Raw genomic sequence first — 16,840 nt, forward strand, 5'->3', positions numbered from 1 at the left:
AAGATCATCAAGGTTGTTTTTTTTTTTTTTTTTTTTTTTTAATAGCTTTTTATTGACAGGACATATGCATGGGTAATTTTTCAACATTGACTCTTGCAAACACTTCTGATCCACCTTTTCTCTTCCTTCCCTCCACCCACTCCCCTAGATGGCTGGCAGTCTCATACATGTTAAACGTGTTAAAGTATATTTTAAATATAATATATGTATACATATTTATACGGTTCTCTTGTTGACAAGAAAAATCAGATTTAGAAAGGTAAAAGTAACCTGGGAAGAAAAACAAAAATGTAAGCAAACAACAGAAAGAGTGCAAATGCTATGTTATTGTCCATACTCATTTCCCAGTGTTCTTTCACTGGATGTAACTGGTTCTGTTCATCACCGATCAATTGGAATTCAATTGGATCCTCTCATTGTGGAAGAAGCCACTTCCATCAGAATTGATCCTCATATAGTATTGTTGTAATCATCTACTTTTAGAGCTTAAAAAAAGCTTTTCTTAAGATTAATAGCCTTTTTTTTTTTTTTTAGGGGACTTTATTTTATTTTTTTGTAATAGATTTTTTATTTTTCAAAACACATGCAAAAATAGTTTTCAACAAAATTCACCCTTGCAAAACCTTGTGTTCCATATTTTTCTCCCTTCTCACTTCCCCTCCTCCCCTAGAGGGAGTAATTTAAGATTAATATCCTTAAGCTGAAGATTCTTCTTCAGTTGCTTTTCTAATATCCATTAGCATTATATGATTGGTTCTTTTCTATCATCCAAATACCTGTCCCTGATATTTTACATTATAATTTGAAACATGGCACATGCCATAAAAATTATAAGGATTTTTTCCCTCCTTTTCCTGACAGCATCTTTACTTTTGTTAGGACCAGGTTTCTTTTTTTATATTTATATTTGGGAAACTGGGGAATGTGTAGATAAAATCCCAATCACTAATACAGGTAGACAATGTGTGACTTATCAACCAAATATAAAATAGCACAAGAAAATAGATGCTGTGAACCTATGTAAGAGAATATATGTCAAAGAAATTATCAATTCCAGATCCTCTAGAAGAAATAATGAAAAGAGTGTCTTTGAGAGGGTTACTTAAATTTGGTTCTATGATTGTAAGAAGTATTTTGTACATGCTTGGTTTTCCTGTAAGTTTGTTATTTAATCTGCTTGACTAAATTATTTCCTTTTTAAACTTAATTTGAAAAATCTCTAATTTTCATCATCCTTTGTTTTCAAGGTATATTTTTTGTGAAAATTTTGATTAATTCAGATTTATTACTTTGAAACTCAGGCATTTTAAAATAATGGATTCCTTCCAGTTCTCCCTGTGCAACAGGAGAACTGTTCGGTTCTGCAAATATGTATTGTATCTAGGATATACTGCAACATATTTAACATATATAGGACTGCTTGCCATCTTGGGGGGAGGTGGAGGGAGGGGAAAAAATGAAACATAAGCGAGTGCAAGGGATAATGTTGTAAAAAATTACCCTGGCATGGATTCTGTCAATACAAAGTTATTATTAAATAAAATAAAATTAAAATTAAAAAAAAATAAAATAAAATAAAATAAAAAAATAAAATAATGGATTCTTTTGGGACTTATTAGTCTCTGGAAAGGTACTAAGAATGATTTTCTCAAAGATCTTAATTTTTATACTAAGTCTGGGCTTTGAACATTAGTCATTCTTTTATATAATTATATTCTTGAGTGGAATCACTGCAATGTTCTCATAGGGGATATACTTCTGTTTCCCATCTAGTTTGTGAAAAAAAGATATGTCTTGATTCAGTTATCAGCTTTCTGTGTTAGTTTTACATTTACGCCAGAAATCATTTGACTGACTTACTGGAGTGTTTTAGAGAAGTGCTATAGAAACAATATATTATAATTTGTAAGCATTCAAGAAGTTTTCTTAAGATATTCTTATGAACAAAATGGAGAAAGGTAGGTTGGTTATTAGAACAGGTGGATAGATTGACTGAATTGACTGACTGACCAGTCTGAGTCATCTGTCTGGAAGGTCTTGAAGCTAAGATTGCTTTTAACTGAATGTATTATATATGTGCAGGAACTAATCAAAAAACTATCAGCATTATGCTTTTAAACAACTATTTCTTTAGTCATACCTTATTTTAATGTCACTGTTTAATTCTTCAAGTGATCCAAAAATTTAGATACTAATAAAATAGGTCTAGAAGGTGTAACATCTCCATCATAAGGCCTCTTCCATTTTAACTTACTGTTTTTCTCCTGCCTTTATGGAATATTCATTCAAATCAATCTTAGCATCAACAAATATTAGCCATCTCTTTCTGCAGATAAGTTTATTTCATGGGATTATATGGAGTGAGGAACTAATTGGTATATTCTAGAACCTATACATTTCTTCCTATATAATTCCCAGTTCTTCCTCTTTTAAATTTGTTTATTTTTGCCTCTTCAGGAAGTTGTTCCTACAGGTTTGGATTTGCAATTAAGTAACAATTGTCAGTGAAACTTAGATCCCCTAGAAACTTGCCACCTTGAGAATGGATGGCAGTAGAAAAGAGAATGTAAGACTATGCGAATATTACTCCTTATTTCTTGTTATTACACTTTTGCCTCTAGCATTATTCAGATCTGGAAGAAAGTAGAGATCTGGAAACCTATGAATTAGAGAATTGTGTGTATGTGTATATAAACATGTATGTATATACGACATACACTTTAAAATCACTGTTTTTTTCTCTTATAAAGTTTACCAAAAAAGCTTTAATTATTTTCTTAACTCACTTTGTTTTCATAAAATTCCCTCAGATCTTTTTACATTGAAGTAAAGGTGTTCTTTTTACTATTTTGGCTATCCAATGGTGCTGATTATAATCTCAAGAGCTTATAATTTAAAATTTATTACTTTTGTGGAACTTAATAATATACATATTACATCAGTGATGAAACTTTGGTCTTTCAAATAAGTTTAATAGACCTTTATAACTGAGTAGTGTCTCTTGAACATTTAAGTTAATCATGGATTATGAATTCACTGGGACTTTTGATTTTTTTTTTCCTTAAACTTATTTTACTGGTTGTGTTATGGGAAATAGTAAGACCAGATGGTACTTTGGCTGTACTGATACTGTGTTTTATCATGTGTTTTATGTTAAAAATAGAGTTTTTTAAGTAAAAAGGAAATCTGAAAGGTTGAATTCTTTTTGGTATCTAATACATTAGAAGTTGTAGGTTTGAGCTAACTTACTTTTGAAAGTGGCTCTTGTTTTAGTTTGGAATGCTAGAATAATGACACTGCAGCGTGAAACATAGTCGTGTTCCTTTAAAACCTGTCTCTTATCACTATATTTTCTTTATGCCCCAATATCCCCCTCCCCCAAGACCTTCTCCTCAAATTCTATTTGTATTATTCAGCCTGTACTCAACCAGATCTAAGGTATTGACTCTGCTTCCATAGCTTTAGTTGTATTAGGAGACAAAGGTATCAATTGATGTTTTTTGTTGATTTCTTCTGAAATATCTAGCAATTTAGGTTGAAATTTCTTTGCTGGTATTATTGGACCATTAAAAATATTCTGCTCATACATTGTTGTTTCTGGTGATGAGAAGCTTTTAGAGAAGAATTTTAGTTTTATTGCTAAGCATCTGAAAACACCAATCACTAGGTCTTCATGGCCAGGTGTGATTTTAATTTTTGGAATAAGACCCGTGAGTTCTTCTTTTTCCTTCCGCAGGACAAGCAGGAGGACTTAAAGAAGACTATTTTGGAGGGCATAGAGACGGCCAAGCATCAGGTGAGGGTGGCCTTTGATGCTTGTAAGCTCCTACATAAGGAATAGATATTTTTAGATAACCTGGCTTTGTATAGCTGGATACAATCCTTGACATTAAAGAATCCAGGGGGTAGGTAGCAGAGAAGAATTTTTCAAAGTAGAAAACAAAGTCTCAGTAAATGGAAAATGACATCTGAGACATGTCCCTAATATTCCTTCCAGGACGTAGACTTAGAATCTCCCTGAGGAATAAGGATTTTCTTACTTAGTTATTTTTAGCTGACCCTTTAGGAGAGTTACTCTACAAGGGAGGTTTCAACATTTGTTGTGAGTTTCACTTATATTAACTTTGTTCGATTATCAGAAATCTAGATTTTATATGTTATGGCATTGTTTTTCTGTAAGCCTTCCAAAAAAAAAAGGAATTTTTCATGTTTAGTGAAAATTTAACTGTTCAAATGTATATGAAATTATACTTTTAAAATTTCATTTATTTGCTTTCTTAGCATTTTTTAAGGATGAAAGAATGGTCTAGATATGTGATTTCATCAGGCTGGGGTTCTCCTGTTATAGAAATTATTGCTTACGTGTGTGTGTGTGTGTGTGTGTGTGTGTGTGTGTGTGTGTGTGTGTTTTGCTGTAGTGAAAGAGAATTGCATGAAGCATTGAAAGGTTAAATGACTTGTACTGGATCATATGTACCATACAGAGGCAGGACTTGATTACAAGTCTTTCATTCCAAGGCCAGCTTTCTATATATTACATCATGCTACCTTTTGAAATTAGTGTCTAAGCCATTATGAATTTTTTTGAGTTAGGAAATTCTGAGCTGCAGTAAGGCAAAAATGTCTTTTAGTATCTAATCCATCAGAATGGTGGATCCCCGGGTGGATCCCCGGCATGGGAGCTTTCCTTGGGAGAGGTAACCTAGTTAGTCTGAGTCAGAATGGAACCCTTCAGTGCTTCTGAAATGATTGGCTATTACACTTTTAGCTTAGGGATAAGAAGACTCATTTTTTAAATACAGCTCCCCCCCAAAAAAAAAAATAAGAAAAATTTAATGTCTAAGTAAATAAATATTTGTATGTCAAGACATTTAATATTGAGAGATTTGTTTCAGTACCATAAACTCAGGGTGGCTTTTGTAGTCTTCGTTACAAAGGAGTCGTTCCTCCATAAATTAATTTCTATCTTTTATGAGGATGTCATTTGCCTTAAGAATCCAACCATTTTTTATTTGATCATTATGCTTTAGAATTTAAATTGATTTTTAGCCTTTAAGTATCAAATATGCATAGAATAGAAATAATATTTTTTCTCATTCAAAAGAATGAAACTTAACTATGGAATATTTTATTAAAATATAAACTTTAACATAATTTTAAATTGTCGTCCCCTTTTAATAAGACAGTTGGGGTTAAGTGACTTGCCCAGGGTCTATGTGACCCAATAAATGTTAAGTGTTAAGTATCTGATGCCACTTTGAACTCAGAGCCCTCCTGACTTCAGAACTGGTGCTCTATCCACTAAGCCGTCTAAGTGCCCCCAAATTGTGGCCTTCTAATAACTTCTAAATTTATTAATTCTGTTTGATGTCCTTTGGCTCCGTAGTCTTCTGGGGTTTATCTGCTAGAAACAATAATTACAAATTCAAATATTTTGGAATATAGTTCAAAGAAATAACAAAAGAGAATTGGCTTCAATAATGACATAAAATGAACTTCATTTTATTTCTTTGAACTATGTTCTGTTCTATACGTTCTTCTGACTAAATAATGAACCAATATATAACTTTTCTGTTTGTGCCTTCAGTTTGTGATTTGTAGAAGCCAAATACTAAATATAATCACTATAATATAATTTCAGCTTCTTTATATACTCAAGTATTGTTTTAAGAAAAAACAGAATGTTTTTTTAAATTGTGTGCTTTGTCTTAGCAAATCAAACAGGGATTTCTTAACTTTGGTAGAATGGTTTTCATAAAAGCTTATTTAGATTCCTTAAGAACTACTTAAATAATCATACTGAAGTTTGTAATCTCTAATTGTTTCTTTTAAGTACTATCAAACCTGTTGGTAGTCGGTCTACTTTTAGGTTTATAACATGAAAAATAATATAGATTATTTACATTGTTAATGTCAGCAAATTTTTATTAGCTGCCCATTCATTATATGCAAAGTAATTTAAATTTACTCTTATTAGTTTTGATGTCTTTTAGTCATATCAAGGATTGGGGTTTTTTGTTATAAATATTAATGCAAAATTTGAATGAGCAAACCCCTAACGAGGGAACAAAGAGTCAAAGTAATTTATTTCCTAAAATAGTTCATTTAGGAAACATTTTTAAATTCCATTTTATTTTCTGCTTCAAATTCTCTATGTCTTCATACTTCCTCCACCCATTGAGAAAGCAAGAAATACAGTAATTGAAGACATATTTCTGCATTTGTCATGTTCATGCAAAAAAAAGAAAAAATATGCTTCAAACTGCATTCTGAGTCTGTTCTGTTATTGGGGGATAGATAGGATTTTTTTTTTTATCATGTATTCTTTTCAATTTGTGGTTACATTGATCAGTGTTATGTCCTTGACAGTTGATTAGTAACATAGTAATTAGTAACATTACAATGTTGCTGTATAAATTGTACTTCTGGCTGTGCTCATTTCACTTTGCATCAGTACATATAAGTCTTCATTAGTTCATGTAAGTCTTACCAAGTTTTTCTGAAATAACCCCCTTCATCATTTTTATAGCACAATAGTATTCTATTATATTCATATATTATGTTATTAATCTATTTTCCAGTTGACGGGCATGCTGTCAGTTTCCAATTCTTTGTTAGCACAAGAGATTTATTATAAATATCTTTATACATTCTTTTTAAAAAAAATTGCATGTCTATCTATATGTATGATTGTATACATACATACACACACGTATATATATATATATATCTTTGGGATATAGAGCTAATAGTGGTATTGCTGGATATTCATAGTTTGTATTCAGGGGCATAGTTCCAAATTGTTCTCAAGAATGTTGGACTGATTCATAGTTCTACCAACAGTATATTAGTATACTTCTTTTCCTACATCCCCTCCAGCATGTGTCAGTTTCCTTTTCTGTAATATTCTAGTCTGAAGGTTACAAAATAGTATCTCAGAATTGTTTTCCTTTGCATTTCTCTAATTATTAGTGATTTAGAACATTATTTTCATATGACAATAGCTTAAATTTCTTCCTCTTAAAACTACCTGTTCATATCCCTTGATCATTTAGCATTTAAAGAATGGTTCTTTTTCTCAGAAATTTGACTCAGTTCTGTATATATTTGAGAAATGAGACTTTCAGAGATACAAGAACATTCCCTGATTTTCTGCTTTTCTTCTCATTTTTGCCACCTTTGTTTTGTTTGTATAATTTTTTAAAAATTTTATGTAATCAAAATTATATTAGGAGAAAATAATTCATTAGCCAGTGAACCAGTATTCAAACAAATGTCTTTTGCAAATGAATCTGTTAGACATTTAGAATCTTCCTGCATCAAATACTATGAAACTTTTGGAAAATGCTATATCTTATACAATTTGCAGCCTGAATTTTAAAGCTATAATAGACTTGTTTCTACATTGTAGACAAAATGGCATCTTTGTTTACCTGAGTTTTCGTTTTTTCCCCAAGTCACATGTAAAGACAATTTTTTTTAACATTCGTTTTTTAAAACTTTTAAATTCCAAATTTTCTCTCTTCCTTCATCACCTCACTCCTCCTTGAGAGCAAGAGTTTGACATGAGTTTTTCATATTCAGTCATACAATACATATTATCACATTAATCATACTGTAAAAGCAGACAGACCCAAACTGGGGAGAGGGGGAGAATCTTGCAAAAATACGGAAAATAAAAAATAATATGCTTCAATCTGTATTCAGATTTTCATTCTTTCTTTGGAGATGGAGAACATTTTTCATCAAGAGGCCTTTGGAATTATCTTGGATCATTATGTTGCTGAGAATAACTCATTCATTCACAGTTGATTGTTGTTCTCCTTAACCAAAACTTCTCAATGTAACCATAATTGTTCCTCTAGGAATTTGAGGAAAGAAATGTTTAGTTGAAGGGTAACCATTGTTTACTACTGATAAATGATTATCTTGGGATTTGTCACTTTATCTTTTAAGTTTTACTGTTTTTGTTCAGTCACTCAGTAACATCCAACTCTTCATGGCTCCATGAACCATACTATCCCTGTGGTTTTCTTGACAAGTATAACTAGAGTGGTTTGCCATTTTCTGCTACAGTGGATTAGGCAGAAATTAAGTGGCTTGTCTAGAGTTATACATCTAGTAATTTGAATTTAGGTCTTCCTGACTTCAAGTCTTTCTGTACCATTTTATATATGCCATAACTAGTTACTGCATACTTGTAATCTCAGCCTTCTAGGTTTGGGTCCCCCCTGGGGGATTATGTATTAATTCAGTGTCACCTATTGTACATTCTGACAACCCTCTTTTACATTTGACTACATTGTTTGATTTTTTGTTTTACTGATCATGCTCACACACTTAAACCCTTATCCTGTAGAAAATGAAAACCAAGTCATTGAAATAAAGGTAGGTTTAGCAATGATGCTTTTTTATAGTTGAGAAAAAATACTATTATTTTAAAAAGAGTAGATTTCCATGTGTCAAGGATCAGGATGGAAAAAATAACTCTTCAGATTTTTCTTGAGTTACATCTCCAAAATATGGCTTCACTATTTTTTTTTCAAAATTAATTTTAGGACATTTGATATACTTGAGTTAAAATATAAGAACATTTAACAATAAAAAGCTTTAAAAAAAAAAAAAAGAAGAAGAACAAAAACATGTCCCAAAGTCAAATATAAATGATTCCTAAATTGATTATAAGTTGTGCATAATGTGCTACAGTAGCTAGATGAAATCAAAACTTTATTTTTGATAAATGAAATGAAACACAATTAAATATCTTTAAAGAATGCCAGTATAGCCCATAAGTCCAGTTTAAAATGTTTCAATGTTCACATCTTGCATTTAGTTTCCAGTCTTTGCTTGCTAACTACCAGCTTAGATAGAAATCCTTTATTGCCATAGAGTTCTTTTAATTCAAAATCCATTAAATAAGACAAAATGAAAAACTCTTTAACTTTCCTGAAAGCCAAAAGATGTTAAGTACCTATATAAAGTACAAAATAAGAGATGAAGTAGATGTTTGATCACTTCGATGTTTTGGTTTTTTGACCTAGCTCAATTTATCTCAAAACTGAAATGTGGTTACCATCTAAGAAACACTGCTAGTCATCTTTATTGGAATATTCTACTATCTAAAAGTTTTGATTTCTGAGGCAGAAAGTTTAGTTCAAGTTCAGAAGAACATTTGTCTTTGTGAATTCTAAATAAACTAAAGAGTAGGAAGACACGGGGACTGATCAACTTTTCATGGAAATCACCTAGATTCCAGATGTCATTATCTGTGTATGTGTGGAAGAAGAGTTTGACAAAGACATTTGCACTTCTTTTAGGTGACATTCCTCATCATTAATTACAATATAGTTAGAGCAAGCTCATTTTCAATGAAATTTAATGTTGGAAACCAAGATTGGGGGGGCATTTTTTTCATTTGTGACAGGTACTGGCAAAATTAAGTCATTTCTTTCTGTTGCTATACTGCTTTACCTTTTAGCTACTCAAATACTTCTTTTAAAAAGCTACAATATTGTGGACTTAATATTCTTTGTCTTCTCCATCTCTTCATAATCTGCATATTTTTCTCTTGGGATTGATTGGTAAAGACTATGTAGGCTTTTGAAAAATTCAAACCTTTTTATTGCCTCATAAGGTTAAGCTTCCTTTTCATAGGAAATAGTTTAATAAGTTTGAGAAATAATTATTTATTATAAGGTAGCTTGGAGTTAGTTGGATGAAATTTTTTCATCAGTTAGAATATGAATATTATTCCTCTATAGATATTTCTTGATGTACAAAGGTTTGATTTCTGATAAAATGTTAAACCTTGTCATCTGCTTAGTTACTTATTCTATTCCTGCTATTTTCTAAGATGAGTTGGTAGTAGAGATAAGAGAGAATCACGTAATGGCAGATGTCTTTTAAAACTCTGACTATACTTGATACATTTATTTTTACTTATGAATTTTGAAAGAATATTGTATATCTGATAGAAACTTTTGAATGGTTGACATAAATATGTATTTCTTTTTATTATAACAGGAGCATGAATCTGAAGGTGGAAGAACTCCTTTAATGAAAGCTGCCAGAGCTGGTCATTTGTGTACAGTACAGTTTCTTATTAGCAAAGGTAAAACATCAAGTGATTGTTTCTACATAATAGTTGTGAATTCTGCTCTTTATTGTCCTTAATCAAGGTAGTTTTTAAAACCTGGAAATTTTTTTCCATATATAGCCTTTTTTTTTTCCCCTAAAGTAGTATGGCTAAATTCATTTTGCATGTAAATTTTATGCCAGTCATAAGAAATTGCGTCTGCAAGGTTCAGTATCATTTATACAAAAGCTACATTGTTCTATCACAAAGAATTTTGAGATAGGCAAAATTATCTCTGTGAATCTTCATTGAAGAAGACATCTGGTAAGAGCCAAAGCAGCACTCTGTCAGCAGCTCCTGCTATAGCCAGGCAAAATGGCAAAGTTGCTTATAGTCTCCTTCTCTAACAGCTTCTAAATCTTTACTACTTAATAGTGGAATTCATTTAATAAGGATAGTAATAGGTATTCTATGTAAATGTACCTAAGGGATTAGTGTTCTAGTAAGAATAATACTGCCTTAATAAATAATGCTTCCTATCATATAATAGGTCTGAAATTAGCATGCTTACATTTAGAAACATAAGATTATTGTTTTTAATTCTGCTGTTACTTAAAGAAACACTAAAAATAGTATTTCTTATGTTTCTGTGAACATTTTAATCTAGGTTATGTTATCTTGCTAGAAAGTTGTAATGAGAAGCTTGTGGAGTACAAGGAAAGTAAGACATAAGAACACATATATTTATTTTTAGGTACCTTATAGATGAGACACAGCTGTTTTTTTCCAGTCCAAAAAAAAAAAGCAATATTTAAAGAGCCTACAAAGATATTATTTACTAAATGATTCTAACATATTTTTACTTTTTACTTTACTCTCCTTTATTTTCTCTTTAATTCTACAGACTATTCAACAACTCAGTTTAAATGAATATAAAAGTAATTTTTTAGTATTTGGAGTTAAAAAAAAAATTATAGTCACCAGAATAGTTAAATTATTTATCGTGAAGGATTACAATATCTCTTTATTTTTTTTTTCTGTTCTTGCTCCTATAATTCCTATTGCTGTTTCCTGTAACTTGCTGCTGAGGTTTAATTAAATCTTTTTTATTTTAGTAGCAACTAAAAAATATTTTCTAAACATTTGGAGAACTCTCAACAAAAATGTCACTTTAATACACAGGATTGAACTCTACTGATTCAGTTTTATAAATCCTCGGTCTTTTATGTTTTCAATTTTGAGAATGTTTCTTTCTCTAAGCAGTCATGATTTATTGTTTCATTTCAAAATGTGATTTTCCTTGAATCATATTTGCTTCTTGTTTTTTTATTCATGTAGGTGCTAATGTGAATAGAGCTACAGCTAATAATGACCACACAGTTGTGTCACTGGCATGTGCAGGAGGCCATCTAGCAGTTGTTGAACTACTCCTGGCCCATGGAGCTGACCCTACTCATCGACTCAAGGTATTTTATTTTACATTTAATATGGGTTTAGGAACTCAGATACTTAATAAATTTTTTCAGAATAATAAATTAATCCTAATCTATATGCTTGATTGAGAAGTCCTATTTCTAAAGTCTATGATTTTGAGATGATGGATCTATGGCAGATAACTTTATTAATTCTTGATCTTCAGATTTTGGCTTATGAACACACTAAATTAATTTTAATGATAATTCTCTTCTTAGGATGGCTCAACAATGCTTATTGAAGCTGCAAAAGGTGGTCATACCAATGTTGTTTCTTATTTGCTTGATTATCCAAACAACATTCTCTCTGTTCCTGCCACAGACATGTCTCAGCTTACCCCACCTTCTCAGGATCAATCTCAGGTAAATTATAAAAGGAAGTGTAATTGAGAATATAAATATTTAATAATATTAATTTTATTTTGAGCATAACTACTATGTTTTTACTTGTGTTGAAATACACATGACCATAAAATTTCTGACTCATTGTCTTGGTCTGTGGTCAAATAGAAAGGATATTACTCTCATTCTTTCTAAGCACTTAAAATATTTGAAGCATTAATTTTTTTTGTTTGTTTCTCAACCTCTTTTTTTTCCAAGACAAAATTCTTTGGGGGAAAATATAAATGTTGGAGAAAATCTGTATTCTGAGTGCTACTTCAAAGATAATGGCAATCAAATATATTCTTAGTTTGGGAAGTTTGTCATATTGAAGTCAGTTTTCCTGATTTGTATCAGCAATTTGACCATATCTAAATCCCAAAGTGTCTGGAAAAAAGCTTTTTTCATTAACAACTAAGAAATGTGTCCTGTTTTAAATACATCTTCTTCAAAAATATTAGTTATCTAGTTAGGTTATCTAATAAGCATAATTATCTCAATTATACTAGAAACACCATTAAAATAGTTTTCAACATATATTAAGGACTATTTAAAAAATGGAAGATAATATGAAATATCAAAAATGAGAAAAATTTTAAATTATCTGGATAGAAATTGACCCAAGAATAAGTTAAGCAATGAATTTAGGACATGTTCCTAACTGAAAATTGAATCAGCTAAGTTTCACAGGGGTGTGAGGGTATTGGGGAAAGGGTAATTTCATTTCATAAGGAATTAGGATGCTTTGTGGCATCTGAAGCCTGTAATAGAGGATTAAGGATTATACTTAATGAACCATTTTACAACTCTTTTCTTAGTTTTGGTTTCATTAAAGCACTTCTAAAATAAATCAATATAATACCCTTTAAGAAACCATTCTTCTTTTGAAGTTCATATCTTAAAGAAATAAAAATTTAATAATGTGGAATGTTATGGAAGTAAATGAACTGAACTTAAAATGAAGAAGACTCCTGATATGAATTGTGAACATATATAATTTTGTAGTGCTATATTATCCAAACTGAGATGAGTTTTTTCTGAGTTGACTTTTTAGGTTCCACGTGTACCAGTGCATGCACTTGCCATGGTTGTACCTCCCCAAGAACCTGACAGAGCTCCTCAAGATAGCTCCCCAACAGTCTTGGGAGTACAGAAAGGTTAGTATTTGAAATTTTTCTCAGAAATAATAAAATTTTATCATATCATGAATGATTTTAAGAAACTCAAATCATGCTTTAATTTTATTTAGTATTCAGCATTAAGAGTCAGCTTGATCTGGTGAATAAAGAATCTAAAAGTCTGGAAGACCTGGATTCTAGGCCTTTCTTTATTATTAGCTGTGTGACCTTGGGCAAATCATTTAATCTTTTAATGCCCCATTGAACTCTCTAATACTCTTCATTTTTTTCTTTGTATAAGGAGTTTCCTTCTCCTTAGCTTTCTACATTAATGAAATAACACCCTTGGACACAAATGAGAAAAAGAAATAATAGAAATTAAAGTAGTAGAGAGTAGAGGGGGAAAAAAGTAATGTCAAGAAAAGTAGCTTTGTTTAATATATATAACTGCCAAGCTTATTTGTATGTTTAGTACAAGAGAATTAAACTATTCTTAGTTGATTATACTAAAATTTGTTAAGCATTTTTTCCTCATTTAATTTTTGGTTATTCAGTTATGTAGTATAATGAAAGAAATATGCACTTGTGATCTTGCACATTCTTAATATTATGAATGTGAATTCACTTTGGCAAATAAGAAATTTGAGTTTCTTTTGCAAATTGAAATAATGAAGCAGCTTCCATTAATATGTAAGCCTAGAAGTTTGACTATGAAAAAATAGATGGATATATCCAATTAAATTACAAGAAATGGGATTCTGTACACTATTTAAAGGACACATACTTATGGGCTCAGACTTTTACTTGTTTTCTCTAGTGCTTTGCTTTATATGTATACATTTAAACTTTACTATATTCATCTGTAAATGTGTTTTATATACTTTGTTATAAAGGAAGAACCTTTCTCTGTAGAGGAGAACTTTTGAAAGGTAGCAGTAATGTAAAACAGAAAGGAAAAGAGAATCAGCAAAAACTTTTTTTTAATGTCGCGAGGCTTTTCTGTGGGCTTTTCTGAAATAGAAAAAAATGTTTATAGTATAGGATATTCTAAACTAGAAAAAAATTGTAATCTTGCTTCAGAATATTTCAGATATAGTTTAAAATGTGAAATCATTTAAGTTTTATGAGCAGATCTTAATATTAATGATGCCCTAAATTCTCAAGTGGAAAAATAGATATTGGGAGACTTCTAGTAACAAAGAAAGTTATTTTCATATGGATTTTAGCAACTAGAATTAAGAACTTAATAAAAATTCAACATAGCTTCTCTGTATTTGAGAGGATACTATTTTTTAAAACCAGTCTTTCCATTAATTTAAGCCTTTTCATTTGAAAACTGCAGTAATAAAATTTTTCAGGAAACAATTTTTTTATCCTGCTGATAAATAAATTTTAGAAATACAGATTAAATATATTCAAGAGAACCCCATTCATTGCTAGTTGACTCTTTAGAATATTTAAATTGAAATGCCTCTGTTTTTTAACTACTTTAACACATGGTATAAGGGAAAGAATAGTACATTTGGAGTTAAAGTATCATTAAGTTCAAATCCTGGCTTTATAGTATGTTTGTCCTTGAACAAGATACTTTATATCTCAAGGCTTCAGTTTCCTCATAGAGGAAAAGGATTTCGAATTAAATAATTTTTTAAATTTTAATAGCTTTTTATTTACAAATTATATGCATGGGTAATTTTGCAGCGTTGACAATGGCCAAACCTTTTGTTCCAATTTTTCCCCTTCTTCCCCCCACTCCCTCCCCAGATGGCAGGATGACCAATACATGTTAAATATATTAGAGTATAAGTTAAATACAAAATAAATATACATGTCCAAACCATTATTTTGCTGTACAAAAAGCATCAGACTCCAAAATATTATACAGTTAACTTGTGAAGGAAATCAAAAATGCAGGTGGGCAAAAATATAGCGATTGGGAATTTGATGTAATGGTTCTTAATCATCTCCCAGAGTTCTTTCGCTGGGTGTAGCTGGTTCAGTTGAACTAAATAATTTTTAGTTCTCTCTAGTCTAAATCTGTGTGAAAGAATAGGGTAATTCTGTGAATATTCATAAGCTAGGGCAACCATAAGCTATATATAGAAACTTTAGAGTGAAATACAAATAATTGAAAAGTAGTCCTAAAATATGTTCAGAAATCAATACAAAAGAACCTTTAGGACATTTTAAATGTAAAATATTGACTCTACTGTTGAAAATAAAATTTTTCAAAAACTCATGACAAACAGATAACCTGATTTTTGCTAGGTCATTAAATCACTTCTTTTGAATAGGAAAGGACCACTGCTTAATTGAATGAAAGTAAAATAGTCTTCCTTGTAAATCACTAAGCCAAAAAAAGTCAGTTGTCTTAGTCCTTATGTCCAAGAGTAGATTCAAGCATAATAATAAATACTTGAGCAAAACAAGAGTTCTTTTGGCATTACTTTGCAGTGATCCTATTACATTCACTCTTGTAAATGAATATTAAGAAAATCTACTACCAAAAGAAATCATATGATAGAAAATATATGGTGATAATAATGTCCACTTTCAGAAAAGCTAGCCCTGTTATATAGACTTAATGATTAGAGATTTACAATATTTTTTTCTCACTTAGTAAAATCCTTTATCTCAGTTTTCTGTATTTTTAATATCTTCTACTTTTATTACCTGTTTCTAGAGTGTCTGAAAGAAAGTTAACTTCATATAATGGAATAGCTCTTTTGTCCATTCTTCCCTTTCCCCCAATTTTATTCAAGTTGATAAATTCCTTGTTTTTATCTCATCTTTCAGGATCCTTTTTCTGTCCTTTTCTTTCAGGAATCATGCTTTCAAATAATACTTTTCATACTTCTTTATCTAGCAATTTGATGAGCTTTAGTATTATCCATGCAGTTCATTCCCTTGCTCACTGTTCTTTCACAAATAGTTCATGTTCATTTTACTTTTTCCCCCTTTCTAGTTTAATCATTTTTTATTCCTTATCTACCTAAATATTTAGGCCCTAATAATTCAACGTTTTGTCACAGCCAGACTCAACAGTACTATTTAAACATGAACAGCTATCTGAAAATGACTGTGTTGTTTGTTTTTATAGTTAGTTTTATGACCCAACTCATACTAAGAGAATTACCATACTCTCCCTTAAAGACTCAGTAAGATTGTTAGAAGGATATTGCTGAATTCTCTATATACTTTTGTCTTCCAAATCCTAATAGTCATATTCTTTGGCATTAAATTTTATGTATGAATAAAATTTACTTCTTTCTCTTTTCCTGTTAATAGCAAAGTGTGAAAAGACATGCTAAAGAAACAAACTTAACTCTTATCCATTGCAAGTATTTCTGCTTTCAGAACTAATTGCTTATCTCAAAGCATAAGAATAGTATTTGGCTTTCTCATTTAAAATGTGTGTTTTGTGTGTTTATTTTTAAAATACAACTCTCTGTGTGTGTGTGTGTGTGTGTGTGTGTGTGTGTGTGTGTGTGTGTGTGAAGAGGGGGGAGAAATAAAAAGTTTAAGGCTAAGAGTCTGGCATTTATTGGGTGGTAGAACTGGACTAAGTGAAATCATTGCCATAAATATAAAATATTAAAGATTTAAGACATGTTTACCTTATATAACTGAGTGTGGAGAGTAAATCATCAACTAGGACAACCATTGCTATTGAGTAAAGCATGTGTATACTGGGAACAGAAACATCAGCGTGAAATACAAATAAGTGAAAAGTAGTCCTAAATATGTTCAGAAATGAATACACGAGAACTTTAGGACATTTTAAAAGTAAAATA

General features: G+C 30.7%; 1 protein-coding gene across 6 annotated transcripts in view; it reads left to right on the plus strand.

The window, feature by feature from the left end:
- Positions 1-16,840, plus strand: part of ANKHD1 (ankyrin repeat and KH domain containing 1) — a 137,176-nt gene that overhangs the window by 71,978 nt on the left and 48,358 nt on the right. For 4 of the 6 annotated variants that reach the window (XM_051978546.1, XM_051978549.1, XM_051978547.1 and 1 more), the window contains exons 11-14: positions 10,024-10,111; positions 11,414-11,541; positions 11,767-11,910; positions 12,983-13,085. In XM_051978546.1, coding sequence (XP_051834506.1) covers positions 10,024-10,111; positions 11,414-11,541; positions 11,767-11,910; positions 12,983-13,085 — 463 coding nt within the window. Of the gene's footprint in view, positions 1-3,736; positions 3,870-10,023; positions 10,112-11,413; positions 11,542-11,766; positions 11,911-12,982; positions 13,086-16,840 lie in introns of those variants that run through there. The other 2 variants (XM_051978551.1, XM_051978552.1) reach the window with 2 other exon arrangements.

This window comes from Antechinus flavipes, chromosome 2, assembly GCF_016432865.1.
Source record: "Antechinus flavipes isolate AdamAnt ecotype Samford, QLD, Australia chromosome 2, AdamAnt_v2, whole genome shotgun sequence".
Lineage (NCBI taxonomy): Eukaryota > Metazoa > Chordata > Mammalia > Dasyuromorphia > Dasyuridae > Antechinus > Antechinus flavipes.